The following is a 13,597-nucleotide window of genomic DNA, read 5'->3' on the forward strand; positions in this document are numbered from 1 at the left end:
AATACTCTTCAAATGCTCCATATTCAACACAAAAGACTACTCATTGATTTGCGTTTTATAAAGGACCAGAAAAATTTTTAAATATAAAAAGGGCGTCTGGTGTAGTTGGTTATCACATCCGCTTAGCATGCGGGAGGTCCCCGGTTCGATTCCGGTGTCGTCCATATTTTTTTGCAACTTCTTTTTAATTTTTTTTGATTCTCTAGACATCAATATAAACGTCTGCTTTTTTTTAGTCTTCAGAGATAGAGATGATTTGAAGAATTGAATAACTCAGGCACTTGGCGACGTTTAACCACGTTAACCCGGGGAGCTTTAGATAGAGTTTTCGATAAGCAGGGCACGCGCCGAGTGGGTGATTTCCAGGATTAAAATCGTTTATCGCGTTCTCTACACGAATCAATAGCTACTCGCGTCCTACAGCTCTTTTTACGGCCTCGAGATTTGGAGAGTTAGTGGAGTGCTGTACGATATAGATTGTGCTGTTGGACTGTGGGAAGGGGTCTGCGGTAAAACGAGAAACGGCAATCGCTAGACATATGATGTTGTTGAGCAGACGAGGTTACAGATCTATTCACAATGGAATCTCAACTCGGAGCGAGCACGGCAGTCAGTCAAGACTTGGGCCTGGAAAATGATATGGGTGCGTTAAGCGTTGCGTCTTTGTTGACGACGACGAGCGGGGCGACGCGGCAGACGGATATCGTTCAAAAGTTCCCGCTTGAGATTGCCGAGAAGATATTCGAAGGGTTCCCGCTTCAGACGTTGGTTCACCTTCGACTGGTCTGCCAGAGCTGGAATAAGTTTATCATGACAACGCCGAGCTTGTGGAAGTACGTGATGGTAGACAAGTCGATCACCAATCCTGATTTCCTCCTTGAGATTAAAAAGGGTATCGAGTCATCCAATTCTCAGGCCTTTTGCGTTTTAAACCTCGAACCGGAACCTACTGCGTTGGCGTTCAAGTGGCCTACAGATTTCTCACAGCTGGTGTATGCCAGAATCACGGTCGTGCAGTCAATTGGTCTCGTGCCACTTCTTGCGCGAGGCCATTTCCCGAATCTAGAAAACCTCGATTTTCAAGAGTTCAGCGCGCTTTACGTTTCGCACGAGAGCGACAGGCTGGTATACGACATTCCTGTTTTGAAGGATTGCGTCGAGTCGCTGCCTCACATCACCGAGCTCACGATTTGCAAATATAAGGCGAGGAGCGTGGCGATCAATTCGGAGCTGTACAATACTATTTTCGGAGATGGAACTGAATTGTTTCAGTCACCCGTGATCTGCGTGCGACGGCTGAACAGGCTGCTGCGATTACTGCCGAATCTGAGGATGTTCAAGTTAGCGGGCTATACGGTAACGGACCCGATGGGCACGGGCGATGAATATTGCGAGTGGGAGCCATCCGACGCAGATCCATCGCCAACCCCTGATTTCACAGCAAACACAAAGCTCGAGTCGGTGGAGATGTACAATTGCCGTATGCGTATCATGCCAATCATTCCTGCTACGTGCACTCGAGTCGCGCTGGCGGATACCGAGACAGTACCGCAGCAGAGGCGGATCCGCAGAAGAACGGACGGCACGACCGAGGAGTTTTACTATCCGCCGCTGCCGAAACACGACTGCGAGAGACGGATGGCTGTGTTTGAGACCGAGTACAAGAACGTGGAGACGCTGGAGTTTTGTAATATAGATTGGCTGACCTCGAAGCATCTGGTGTCGATACTCACTCGCACGGATGGTAGCCGACTAAATCGTCTACGGTTATCAGCGTGCAGAAATATGACGCTGGGGATAGACACTGTGATTGATCCGCCGGAGATTGGAGCATCTTCCGGCAGCAGTATCTCACTCTCTGACGTGAACTGGATCGTGAAGCTGTGCCCCAATCTGCAGTACCTTGATCTGGGCAACACCTACCTGGGCGGTGTCGCCACTGACCGCGCGCTGATGGATTTCTCGCAGCTGACGCAGCTGAGAGTTCTATGGCTTACGCTGTCGATGCAGATTACGTGGTTTGGCATCGCGGCGATAGTCGGCGAGTGGTCGCGGTACCTTGCGCAGCCGGACGCGAGGAACCTGAGCGAGCTGCTGAAGGACGTCGACAGCCTGCCGAACTGCTCGCTGCAGGTGCTCGACGTGTCCGGCTGCCCGAGCATCACGCTCGCGGACGTGCGCTGCCTGCGCCGCTGCGGGCTGACGGTCTACTACGAGAAGAGCCTGCCGGCTGCGTTCGTGCTGGCGTAGCTGCAGCTCGGTGCAGGGCTGAGCAGGGCCGGGCCGGGCGCTGGCTGTGGGATGATCTGCCAGGTGACGTCACATGTTCCAAGGTGGCGTCGCGTGGCGCATGACTCGTCGCACAGAATAAAAAAAAATAAAAAAAAGTGGCGCTCGGCTCTGCGGCCTCAATAAAAGTTGGCCTCCTCCCCGGTTTCTCCGTAGCTGCTTTTCACCTTAGAACCACCAACGCGCAGAATATATCAGCGAATATCAGAGAATATCAGCGAATACAGACAGTTTACTAGAATGCTGGACCTGAATCAGAAGTACGTCGGCTTGATCTTCTTTCTAATCCTTCTTTATATACTAACAGATCGATCCAGAGTCTACCACATCCGATCCCGGAGCCTCTCCCCCTCCGCAACCAGAGGCAACAAGTATCTCCCCGAAGAGTCCAAATCACGGTCTCTGCGGAGCGGCAAGAAGAACAAATACCTCCTGCCAGTCGATCTGGTCGACGACGCGCTGGTCGAGTCCGAGATCAGGTACGAGTTCGAGCTGCACGACGCCTCGAACTTCAACTACCGCGTCTCTGGCAGCGCTGCTCCGCCTCTAGAGATGGTGAATCCTAGACTACCTGTCGTGCGGTCGTCTTTCGACAGCATCAGGTCGGTCGACTGAGTTAAGAGCTGTTTGCTCGCAATACGAATTTTATGATGGGTGATCACGATTGGATCGGTATTATGGTTTTTTATGTATGATTGTGATTGTTTATATCTCTTTATCTCATCTCCACCACCCTCTCTCTTATTTCTTTGCATCCTCTCTTCTTTTATATTGGGCTGGTTTTCGTTTACAGGTTTATGGGCTGTTAATCGGTGAAGACAGGAAGGATTTCCTGCTTCTTGTTTTATATATATTCTCAGGACCGCTATGTTAGAATCATCTAGTCTACTTCGATCTACACTAATTTCAAATATCTTTACAACTAAATTATCATTAATTAACCAAACACAACAGAAATGAACAGTCGTTTATGAATATGAGCAAAGAAGCACCGAGCATCAGAGAACTAATTATTTCGTTCCAATCAACTCGTGCACAAACGCAGTAGTGTCGTCTGCTCGCATCAGAGCCTCGCCTACCAGGAAACCGCCTACGCCCTCTGACAGATACTTCTCCACATCTGCCCGGGACGTGATCCCGCTCAGAGCGCAAAGGACTGTGCCTTCAGGTACCATCAGCGCGAGATTAGAAGTGGTGTTGAGATCAACATTGAACGAATGCAGGTCCCGGTTGTTGACACCGATGACCTTCGCACCTAGCTGGATCGCACGGGTCATCTCAGCCGCGGAGTTGACCTCGACCAAAGGCTCCATCCCAAGAGACTTGGAGTAGTTGTACAGCCTCTTCAGTAGCTCCTCGTCCATCATCTTCACAATCAGCAAAACCGAATCGGCACCGTTCACCCGAGCTTCCAGGATCTGATACTCGTCAAAGACAAACTCCTTCCGCAGCACCGCAGGTCTATTCGGCACATTCTCGATAGCGAGGCGGGCGTACCGCATGTCGTCGATGCTGCCTTTGAACCAATGTGGCTCTGTCAACACCGAGATCGCAGAGGCGCCAGCAAGAGCGTACAGGCGTGCCTGGGCAGCCGCGTTCGCGTTCACGTCGATATCTCCCTTTGACGGAGACGCACGCTTAATCTCGGCCAGCAAAGCAGTGTTTGTCTGGCGCAACCGTGCGGCAAAGTCGATCTGTGCAGGAGCAACCCCCAGGTCGTATATCTTCTGTAAGTTCTCTCGCGTGAAGGCCGGGGTGCTTCTCTGAGCAGCTACATCGATGCGTCGCTGGGCGTAGATCTTGTCCAAAATACTCTCCTTCCCAGTAGCGCCGTTCGTAGGAGCGGCAGGGGTCTCGGCAGCACGGCCCTTCTTGCTCAACGCGTCCTCGGCCCAGGTTCCGCCGTTCATGTTTAGGAAATTCCGAATCATGAGGTTACCCGACTCAGTCAAGATACTCTCGGGGTGGAACTGGACTCCCTCGACCGTGTACTCCTTGTGACGCACACCCATGATGATTCCGTTCGAAGTCTTTGCGGTCACGATCAAGCTGTCGGGAACTGTCGTGCTGGTGCCGGCAAGCGAATGATATCGCGTCACCGCAACCTGCTGGGGAACGTCGGTGAAGATGCCCTTGCCGTCATGCTCGATCGGTGATGTCTTTCCATGGACAATCTCTCCTGCTGAAGTAACGGTTCCTCCAAACGCCGAGAAAATGCACTGCCTGTTTGCAAAATCTGGGGTTAGCCTTGATGTGGGTCTCCAAACTCGGTACCGGCACCGACACTTACTCGCCCATGCAGACTCCCAGGATAGGAATCTTGCCCGCAAAGTACTTCACTGCCTCTGGACAGACTCCCGCGTCGTTAAGAGGATGTCCCGGTCCGGGAGAAATCACGAGTCTGCTGGGTTCCATCGCGGCGAGTTCCTCGACGGTCTTGACGTCGTTACGGATAACGACCACGTCCGCGCCTTCCTGCGCCAACAGCTGATATACGTTCCTGAAAACCTCAACATTAGTAACAATTGCACAATAAAGCAATATCAAATCTCATTAAAGAGAGATATGGGAGATTTACCAGGTGAATGAGTCATAGTTATCAATCATGACCACCTTGCCTTTGCTCTCTGTTGCGGCCGCCATTGCTTCGATGTAATTCAACTACCAAACAAACCAAAAGATCAGACGAGCAGCACTTGCAATTTATCTCTTCTTCAACCGAGCAGCTCGCAGACAAACACAAACACAGAAGAACCTCCCTTTTTCAGCTCTGCTCTGCGATATTCCCGGAGTCGGTCGGCGCCTTTTTTGAAAAGTTCAGAAAACTCAAAAGCCTCTACTGAGCCCTAACCCACTGCCTCAATTGCGGAACGGGTCCGGGTAACAGTTACCCGGGTTTAAGATTCAGGGGTCAAAAGAAAAAATAAATTTGATAAAACATCGAGGAGATCACTGTCTCTGCAACTCTTCAGTGGTGTTTGAAATGGCAGCAAAGAAGAAATCGGGAAAAAGAGCTCAGGCAGACCGAGGAGAGAATGAGAACGGCGGTTTAGCTGAGTCTGCCGCGGTCCTGATCTCCAAAAAGAAGAAAGCGGCCGAGGTCAGGAACAAGATCTCGAGTTTGATGATGAGCAAAGATGATCTGAGTGTGGAAGAATGCGAAAAGTTCTTGAAGCAAAATCTTCGGCTTCTTGTTATTGATCCTGCTGATGATTTGGTGGCGAGGGTTGAGTTGTTTAATACTGTGAGTTTTCATATGAGTACGATTGTTTTTGGAGGACTGCGTTCTAACGGAGTTGTAATTCTAGGCTACGTGCAAAGCTATGAGTGAAATGAGCTTGGAAAGTATCGCGAAGCTGCTGAGCTCTTCATCTGATAAGAGCGATGTGAGTTGGACTGTTGAATGTTATTGTCTGTCTGGCTAATGGACGCTAATACTCTATGATCTAGACCGAATCAGAGGACGACCACAAGAGCCTACAGATCTTGATTGCCTGCCGCGCAATTTTCACAAACACCCCTCTGCTGACAGACGAGCGATCGACCGCGAATGGAGTCAAAGAGCTGATTGATGTTGTTCTAGAAGTTGTCTTTCTAAACAACGCTCTCCTCAGTGTCACGGCAGGCGAGATCCTGAGTGAAGCCATCGCTTCTCTTCCTAGCCGTCTACTGCCTTCTTCGTCACAGACTCATATCGTCCAACGATTGGAAGACCACGACGGCTTTGACCTCTTTTCTGCATTTGGATCAGGTGTTTTATTAGCAATCATGCTCCGCGAAGACTACAATCCCAAAACACTCCTGCAAGTCAAGTTCAAGAACGACGAGTCCTTGAAGAAAGACTGGATTAAGGAGGGTCCACTCATCGGCAAAGGCGTCTTTCGCAAGGTCCACAAGAAACTTGACAAGTGTAGTCATCTGAGACCCTCGCTCTTGCAAATCGACGGGCGCTCGCCGGGGGAGTGGAACAAAGAGGGCGACGCGGTATGGCACGAGCAACCTTCTTTCGTATATACCTTCACTGCTCGTTTTCTGTCCGCTCGATCTGTCAAGGACCACGCGTTGGTTCCTAAAGATTACTGGTCCTCCATACTTGAGCCATTAACTCTCTCCCAAAAGCTGAACACGATAGTGCACTATATTCTTCCGAACCTCTCAAGCGATCTGTGGAAGCCGCTTCTGTTGATTCTGGGAAAAGCAGACGGCAAGCCACTCAAAAACGCCGGCTCAGGATTTTCGAAATGTCTCGTGAGCGCTTGCAGAGATGATTCAAAGAAAACCGCAAAGATCTTGAAGGACTGTCTCGATGCCGAACTTAATGAGGAGCTGTTTTATTCGCAGAAGGAGAGTCCTTTTGTCGATTTCGTATCGACCATCGCCGATGAAGAGATACTAACAAAAGTAGCGAGCGTGCTGAGCGACGCCGCCAAGTCGAAAAAAGAGAACCGTGCGATTATTTTCAGATTCGCACACGAACTAATCTACGCGACAAGAAACCAGATCTACGCAGACGACAGCTGGCGCAGATCTCTAATCAACACTCTTCTCGCGCTCAGTTCGGCCAAATTCCTACTGTCGACCGAGCCAGATGCGAATCTCGCGCGCAGGCTCGAGAGCAGTTTACGCCAGATGGCGGATATCAAGGCAAAGTCGGCTGTCTGCTTCAGAGACGAGAAGGGTGACTTGGTGCCGTACTCTGCGGTCGTGCTGGGAGGTCTTACTGCGGTGGTCAAGCGCGGCAGTGTGGCTGATCCAAAGATCAGTAGTAAATTGATCATTAAATGCAATGAGCTGCTGGAAAAGGTCAAGCCGCTGGTAAGTCGTCATATTGATTTAAACTAATCACAAGAGCAGAACTAACTAGCATTTGAACACAGAGAGAGACTCTAGGCGAACAATGCGCATTCATTGATCTGCTACTTCCGACATGCGTGCTTCTACACTGTCACCACAGTCTTGAGTCTGACGAACTCGCCGATGCGCTAAAGTTCGCGCGGATGGCGCTCAAGACCGCCGAGCGCACTTTGAAGGAGTCAGATAGCAGCAGCGGCCATCGCCGTAAGAGAGCGCGGACCAAGGAGGAGGATAAGGAGGAAGTGGCCGAGCCAAAGTTTAATAGACTGGGCTATATGTTCACCGAGATGATTATCCAGTTTTCGACCAAGGCTTCCAAGTCGCTGCGGACGGTGTGTGAGAATATGATGGAGGTGTTTTGTACGGTTATTGGGGAGCCGGAGTTGAATATGCTTACGGAAGTGCTGGGGACGAAGGAGAGCTTGGAGGGGTTGAATGAGTTGTTTAATGTGGTTGATGAGGATGGTGAGGTTGATGGAGAGTTTGGGCCGGGGGATGTGGATATGGAGGATGCAGGGGATGACGATAGTGAGGAGGAGGATGACGACGAGAGTAGCAGCGGTATAGAGGAGGATGATGATGATGAGGAGGAGGAGGAGGATGAAGACGAGGAGGAAGATGAGGAGGAAGATGAGGACGAGGATGCACCAGAAGACCTTGTCAAGTTTGAACGGAAGCTTGGACAAGTACTCGGAGTAAAACGCCCGCTCTCAGACGACGAAGAAGACGAAGAAGAGGAAATGGACGACGAGCAAATGCTCGCGCTCGACGATAAGCTCTCGGCCATGTTCAAGAACCGCGTGAGCTCGAATCCCAAGAAACCAAAGCAGACGCGGAAGCAGCAAGAAAAGAGCGGGAAGCTGCGGGTGATTGAGATCAAGAATCGGGTGCTTGGACTGCTGAGAGTGTACGTCAACAAGATCCGGAGCTCGCCGAACGCGAGGAAAGCTGGGAAGTGCCTGCTCTCGCTGCTGTGGCCTATCCTGCAGCTGGTCAGGTCGAGCGATGCGCAGATCGTGCCGGTGGCGGTCAAGTTCTTGAGTATGTTTTCCGATCCGTGGCTGGCGAAATTTGAGTGCGATCCGCAGGAATGCTTCGGGCTTCTGAGATTGATCATGGAAGCCTCGGAGCACACGAACGGTGCGCAGTTTACTGATTGCTGTCGACTGTTGGAGGGCACGTTACGAAGGACAATCATCGCGCAAGCTCTTGCCTCAGCCGACGACGACGAGAACCTCAAACAAGAGAACGAGGAAGAGGACAGCGACAGCGACAGTGAAGACGAGAGCAAGACGCCAAAGTCCGCAGCAGCAAGATGGCTCGACGAGATCTTTTCGGCATACCTGGAGCAGATGCGGCGGTGGGTCGCGAATCCGAATATGCCGATGGACGGCACAGCTTTCAGCGCTGTGATCAGATGGGCGGAAACGGAGCGGAAGGCGCTGAAGACCCGGGCGGCGCAAAAGTAGAGAGATAGAGAATAAAGATGTAGATTTGTTACTGGTTTGGGACAGAGAGAAAATAAAGTTAGAGGCGCGTGCGAAAGCGGAAAGACGCGTTTTGACGCGACGCCGCGACGCGTCTTTTTAAGGTTTTCATTAAACCCCCTTTGTGGGAAGCAAAGTGATCCCTTTCTTCGCTCCTCCCAATCTCTTCTTCCTCCTCCTCCTCCTCCTCTTCTTCTTCCTCTTCCTCATCGCAATTCCTTATTCTCTTCATTCACAATCAGAATAGCTCACCATGTCCTCTCCTCCGGGATCTTCACCGCCCCCTCCTGAGGAGCACACTCCCCGTCCAGCAAACGCTGCCGCCACATCCAGAATCGCCTCCTCGCCGCTCTTCTACTCCTCCTCCTCGCCCGCGCCCTCAAACTCCCTTCCCAGCGACGCCGAGGACATGCAGGTCGACGACGGAGCTTCCTCTATTGCGGATAGCACGCCGCGCGCGAGCGCAGACAGCAGAAACACGGCGCGCAGAAGCAGGCTCGACGAGGTGTCGTCGCCGTTGAGGTACTCCTCGTCGTCGCCTGCCCCGCGCGCGAGGAGAAGCAGCAGTGCGGGCAGAAGCGCCGCTCGGTCTAGCAATCTGCGTTCTGAACTGTGAGTTTGTACTCTTTTTTTTGTTCTACAGCTGTTAGGACTGGAAACTGCAGGACTAGTGCTAACTTTGTAGATCTGACCACCTCTCGACCCCTCGGTCCGCCCGTCGCAACCGCGGAGACATCCACTCCTCCGGCATGTTTTCCACCCCGCTGCACCGCACGCGACCAAACGGTGCCGCGGCAGGAGGCCACCCCTCTTCCGACCCGAGCAACCCGCCGTCATCGTCGTCCTCTAACGCAGCCACCTTCTCAGCCGGCAACGACGGCTCCGACGCCGCGGTTCCGTACCGCGTCGTGTGGGGCACAAACGTCGCGCTGGCAGAGTCGACCGCGCAGTTCACGGGCTTTATCCAGGCGTTTCGGCGCAAGTACAGGCTCGTGCAGGACGGCGTCGTCGTGCAGCCGGGCGAGGGAGAGGAGATTGTGTATCTTGATATGCTGCGGGATATGTACGAAGTCGGCGTCACGACGCTGAATCTCGACGTGCAGGATCTGCGCGCGTATCCGCCGACGCGCACGCTGTACTACAACCTGCTGCGATACCCGCAGGAGCTGATCCCTGTGATGGACCAGGCGATCCGCGACTGCATGATTGAGCTTCTGACGGGGATGAACCTGACGCAGGCGCAGATCGCGGACCACGAGGCAAATATGATTTACAAAGTGCGGCCGTACAACCTGCGCGCGGAGGAAGGCGGCAGCCGGGGTCTGCGCGATTTGAACCCGGGCGACATCGACAAGCTTGTGTCGGTGAAGGGCCTCGTGCTGCGGAGCACGCCGATCATTCCCGACATGAAAGTCGCGTTTTTCCGATGCACGGTGTGTCTGCACCACCACAGCGTCGAGGTCGACCGCGGGATGGTGGCCGAGCCGACGGCGTGTCCGCGCGAGCGGTGCAAGTCGAAGGAGTCGATGCAGCTGATCCACAACCGCTGCGAGTACGCGGATAAGCAGGTTATCAAGCTGCAGGAGACGCCGGACGTGGTTCCGGACGGACAGACGCCGCACTCGGTTGCGCTGTGCGTGTACGATGAGCTCGTGGACGCGTGCAAGGCCGGAGACAGGGTTGAGATTACGGGTATTTTCAGGTCGGTGCCGGTGCGGGTGAACCCGCGCATGCGGACGATCAAGAGTCTGTTCAAGACGTACGTGGACGTGCTGCATATCCAAAAGGTCGACAAGCGCCGGCTCGGACTGGACGTGTCGACGCTGTCGCTCGAGACGGAGTTTGCCGAACACCAAGCTACCGCGTCGTCAACCTCGGCGTCGCAGCCGTCGTCGCAGGCAGAGGTCGAAGAGATCCGCAAGATCACGCAGGCGGACGTGGAAGAGATGACTGCGATGTCGAAGCGCGAGGATATCTACGAGCTGCTGGCGCGGTCGATTGCGCCTTCGATCTACGAGATGGAAGATGTCAAGAAGGGAGTTTTGCTCCAGCTGTTTGGCGGGACCAACAAGACGTTTGAAAAGAGCGGGTCCCCGCGGTTCAGGGGGGATATCAACGTCCTTCTATGCGGTGACCCTTCGACGTCGAAATCGCAGCTGCTGCAGTACGTGCACAAGATCGCGCCTCGAGGAGTGTACACGTCCGGAAAAGGTTCGTCTGCGGTCGGTCTGACGGCGTACGTGACGCGGGACCAGGACACGAAGCAACTTGTGCTCGAGTCTGGCGCGCTCGTGCTGTCGGACGGCGGAATCTGCTGCATCGACGAGTTCGACAAGATGTCTGACGCGACGCGGTCGGTGCTGCACGAGGTGATGGAGCAACAGACGGTGTCGATCGCAAAGGCGGGAATCATCACGACGCTGAACGCGCGCACGTCTGTGCTCGCCTCAGCAAACCCGATCGGGTCGAAATATAACCCGAACCTGCCCGTGCCGCAGAACATTGATCTGCCACCGACGCTGCTGTCGCGGTTCGATCTCGTGTACTTGATTCTCGATAAAGTAGACGAGCAGAGCGACCGCCGGCTCGCGCGCCATCTCGCGGGCCTATATCTCGAGGACGCGCCCGAGACCGGCTCGGCGGAGGAGATCCTGCCGATCGAGTTTCTGACAATGTACATCTCATACGCGCGGCAGCACATCCACCCCGTGATTTCCGAGGACGCGCGCGACGCGCTCGTCAAGGCGTACGTCGACCTGCGGAAGCTGGGCGAGGACGTGCGGGCGGCCGAGCGCCGGATCACGGCGACGACGCGGCAGCTCGAGAGTATGATTCGGTTGGCGGAGGCGCATGCGCGGATGCGGTTCTCGACCGAGGTCACGGTCGACGACGTCGAGGAGGCGGTCAGACTTATCCGCGCCGCGATCAAGGATTACGCTACGGATCCGGTGACGGGCCGGATTGACATGGACTTGATCCAGACCGGCACGTCGGCAGCGCAGCGCAGACTCAGAGGCGATCTCATGCGAGAGGTGTTGAAGGCTGTTGACGGGCTGTCGCGGGGCAACGTCGGCGGGGTGCGGTACTCTGATTTGCTGAGACATATGAACGAGCAGGCGTCGGAGCATATCGAGAACCTTGAGTTTGGCGACGCGGTCAGGAGTTTGGAGGTTGAGGGGCAGATTGCGGTTTCAGGCGAGGGACCGAGACGGATGGTGAGACGGATGGGGACTGTTTAGGCGTATGTGTGAGTTTGTGTGTTTAATGTATTGTATGTTTTAGTAGTGAGTATTTGCAATGAATATTTTTATAAGTGCATAATAAATGTAGTAGAAATACAAAGATATGAAACGCCATAAAACAATCCTAAGAAGACCGACTAGACCTATTCTTCTTCCCAAAAATCCAAGACTTTGCCGAGCTCGAACTCACAGCGGACCCTTTTCTCGATTTACCAGCCGAGGAAGAAGTAGTAGATACACTCGAAGTACTAAGCTTCTTGCCTGAAGAAGAGACCGACAGTCTGTTGGTCGCAGACAGCGAAGGGCTAGCTGGCGGGGACTCAACCGGCGCGTCAGATGAAGACGGGGTATTTCCGTCTTTTCCAGGAGTGACGAGCCGGACGCCCATGTTTGTGAGGACGTAGTATGGAGAGTCAGGTTTGCTGCCGTAAGGAGCCGCGTGGGGCTTTGCGGAGTGGGAATGCTGCTGGGAGTCTGAGGGCGAGCGCGAGGAGTAGGGGATTTCGGATGGCGCGGGAGTAAGGCGGGAGGTGGAGGAGGAGGGTTGGTCGGTGGGTTCTGATTTGGAGGAGATGGGCGAGAGCTGGTCCGAGCGTGTCCGGTTGGTGTGTGAGGAGGAGGAGGATGAGAATGAGGGCGGTGAGGTCGCGGAGAGTGAGGAGGAGAAGAAACGTCGCTGTTTTAGTTTCTGTGGGAACTTCTTTAAGGAGGAGGATGTGGATGAGGATTGAAGGAAGGAGGGGTTGTGGGTCGACGGGGATATCGAGGAGAAGGAGGAAGTGGTGGTGGCTTCAGAAGAGACGGAGAGGTCGTTTATGCGGCGTCCGGAGGAGTAGATGAAGGGCGCGGAAGTGGAGGCCATAGAGTTGGCGGACGGGTATCGGGGAAAGGCGGAGGAGCTGGGCTCGGTGATGATGAACGAAGAGGCAATGGTCGAGTCGGCGACGATTTCGTCGACGTCGCAGCTGGCGATGCTGCTGGAGGAACTGGTGTTGCCGGAGCTGCGACGGCGGGAGGGCGAGAGGACGGAGCCCGGGGAGGCGCTGGCGGAGGAGATGCTGGAGGAGAAGTAGTCGACGGGGATTTGCGGGACGGAGGCGCGGCGGTGGTCGCTGAAGTTGACGGTGCGGAAGTGGATTTCGTTGACGGTGGGGGGGACACGTTTATTTGGGGCAGTGAGGGAGGAGGAGCGCTGGGCGAGGTGGTCTGAGGGCGCGATGATGAAGGGGAGGCGGGGGTCGTGGAGGGAGCGGGAGATGGAGTCAAGTTCGGCGAGGGCGGTGGCGGGGTCGAGGATGGGGGAGGGGGGTGAGTTGATAGTGGAGGAGGATCGGGGAGGAGGAGGAGGAGGAGGAGGAGGAGGAAGAGGAGGAGGGGGGAGTGGAGGGAGATCGAGGGAGGGTTGTGGTGATGTGTATGCCGCGATGATCCTGGACTTGTCAAAAGAAGACAGAGATGGTAGCTGAGAAGAGGAAGTCGGTGGTGGAGAAGACGGAGATGGAGGAGGATGTGGGGAAGGAAGGAGGACGTCGGGGTAGTTTGCGGGCGGCAGAGCAGCAGCAGCAAAGAGGCGAACAAAAGTGCGCAGAAAGAGCTCTGCGTCCGATATCGGCAGCGCGGGAATATCGTAAATCGACGGCAGAACCGACATTGAGAACAAACAACAGCAACAACAACAACAGAATGGAATACAAAAGTAAACAAAAAACAGAGAAAAGTCGAGGA

At 54.0% G+C, this 13,597-nt stretch overlaps 5 protein-coding genes and 1 non-coding gene across 6 annotated transcripts; 4 read left to right on the plus strand and 2 right to left on the minus strand.

Moving 5' to 3' along the window:
- The first annotated feature begins 89 nt into the window (after window positions 1-89).
- BZA70DRAFT_270798 (uncharacterized protein) lies at window positions 90-2,391 on the plus strand. Its single transcript, XM_064911368.1, has one exon. It carries the CDS (start codon window positions 580-582, stop codon window positions 2,248-2,250), a length of 1,671 nt encoding a protein of 556 aa, XP_064770272.1. The 5' UTR covers window positions 90-579; the 3' UTR covers window positions 2,251-2,391.
- BZA70DRAFT_t4 lies at window positions 91-164 on the plus strand. The gene has a single exon. It is a non-coding gene; the product is annotated as a tRNA-Ala (tRNA).
- A 780-nt stretch (window positions 2,392-3,171) lies between the features above and the next one.
- On the minus strand, window positions 3,172-5,102 carry BZA70DRAFT_7251 (indole-3-glycerol phosphate synthase-domain-containing protein). The gene is made up of 3 exons (XM_064915360.1): window positions 4,868-5,102; window positions 4,580-4,789; window positions 3,172-4,512 (listed from the first exon to the last, which is right to left on the minus strand). Exons 1-3 carry the CDS (start codon window positions 4,930-4,932, stop codon window positions 3,300-3,302), a joined length of 1,488 nt encoding a protein of 495 aa, XP_064770273.1. The 5' UTR covers window positions 4,933-5,102; the 3' UTR covers window positions 3,172-3,299.
- Window positions 5,027-8,684, plus strand: BZA70DRAFT_7228 (DNA polymerase phi-domain-containing protein). Its single transcript, XM_064915354.1, has 4 exons — window positions 5,027-5,533; window positions 5,598-5,675; window positions 5,740-7,104; window positions 7,167-8,684. The coding sequence occupies exons 1-4, from the start codon at window positions 5,273-5,275 to the stop codon at window positions 8,610-8,612; spliced, it is 3,150 nt and encodes a 1,049-aa protein (XP_064770274.1). The 5' UTR covers window positions 5,027-5,272; the 3' UTR covers window positions 8,613-8,684.
- A 118-nt stretch (window positions 8,685-8,802) lies between these two features.
- Window positions 8,803-11,895, plus strand: BZA70DRAFT_308133 (cell division control protein 54). Its single transcript, XM_064914847.1, has 2 exons — window positions 8,803-9,242; window positions 9,316-11,895. The coding sequence occupies exons 1-2, from the start codon at window positions 8,884-8,886 to the stop codon at window positions 11,867-11,869; spliced, it is 2,913 nt and encodes a 970-aa protein (XP_064770275.1). The 5' UTR covers window positions 8,803-8,883; the 3' UTR covers window positions 11,870-11,895.
- On the minus strand, window positions 11,896-13,557 carry BZA70DRAFT_270809 (uncharacterized protein). Its single transcript, XM_064911369.1, has one exon. The coding sequence runs from the start codon at window positions 13,521-13,523 to the stop codon at window positions 11,997-11,999; it is 1,527 nt and encodes a 508-aa protein (XP_064770276.1). The 5' UTR covers window positions 13,524-13,557; the 3' UTR covers window positions 11,896-11,996.
- Between the last annotated feature and the right edge of the window lie 40 nt (window positions 13,558-13,597).

This window comes from Myxozyma melibiosi (assembly GCF_037950935.1).
Source record: "Myxozyma melibiosi strain Phaff 52-87 chromosome Unknown BZA70scaffold_1, whole genome shotgun sequence".
Taxonomy (NCBI): Eukaryota; Fungi; Ascomycota; class Lipomycetes; order Lipomycetales; family Lipomycetaceae; genus Myxozyma; species Myxozyma melibiosi.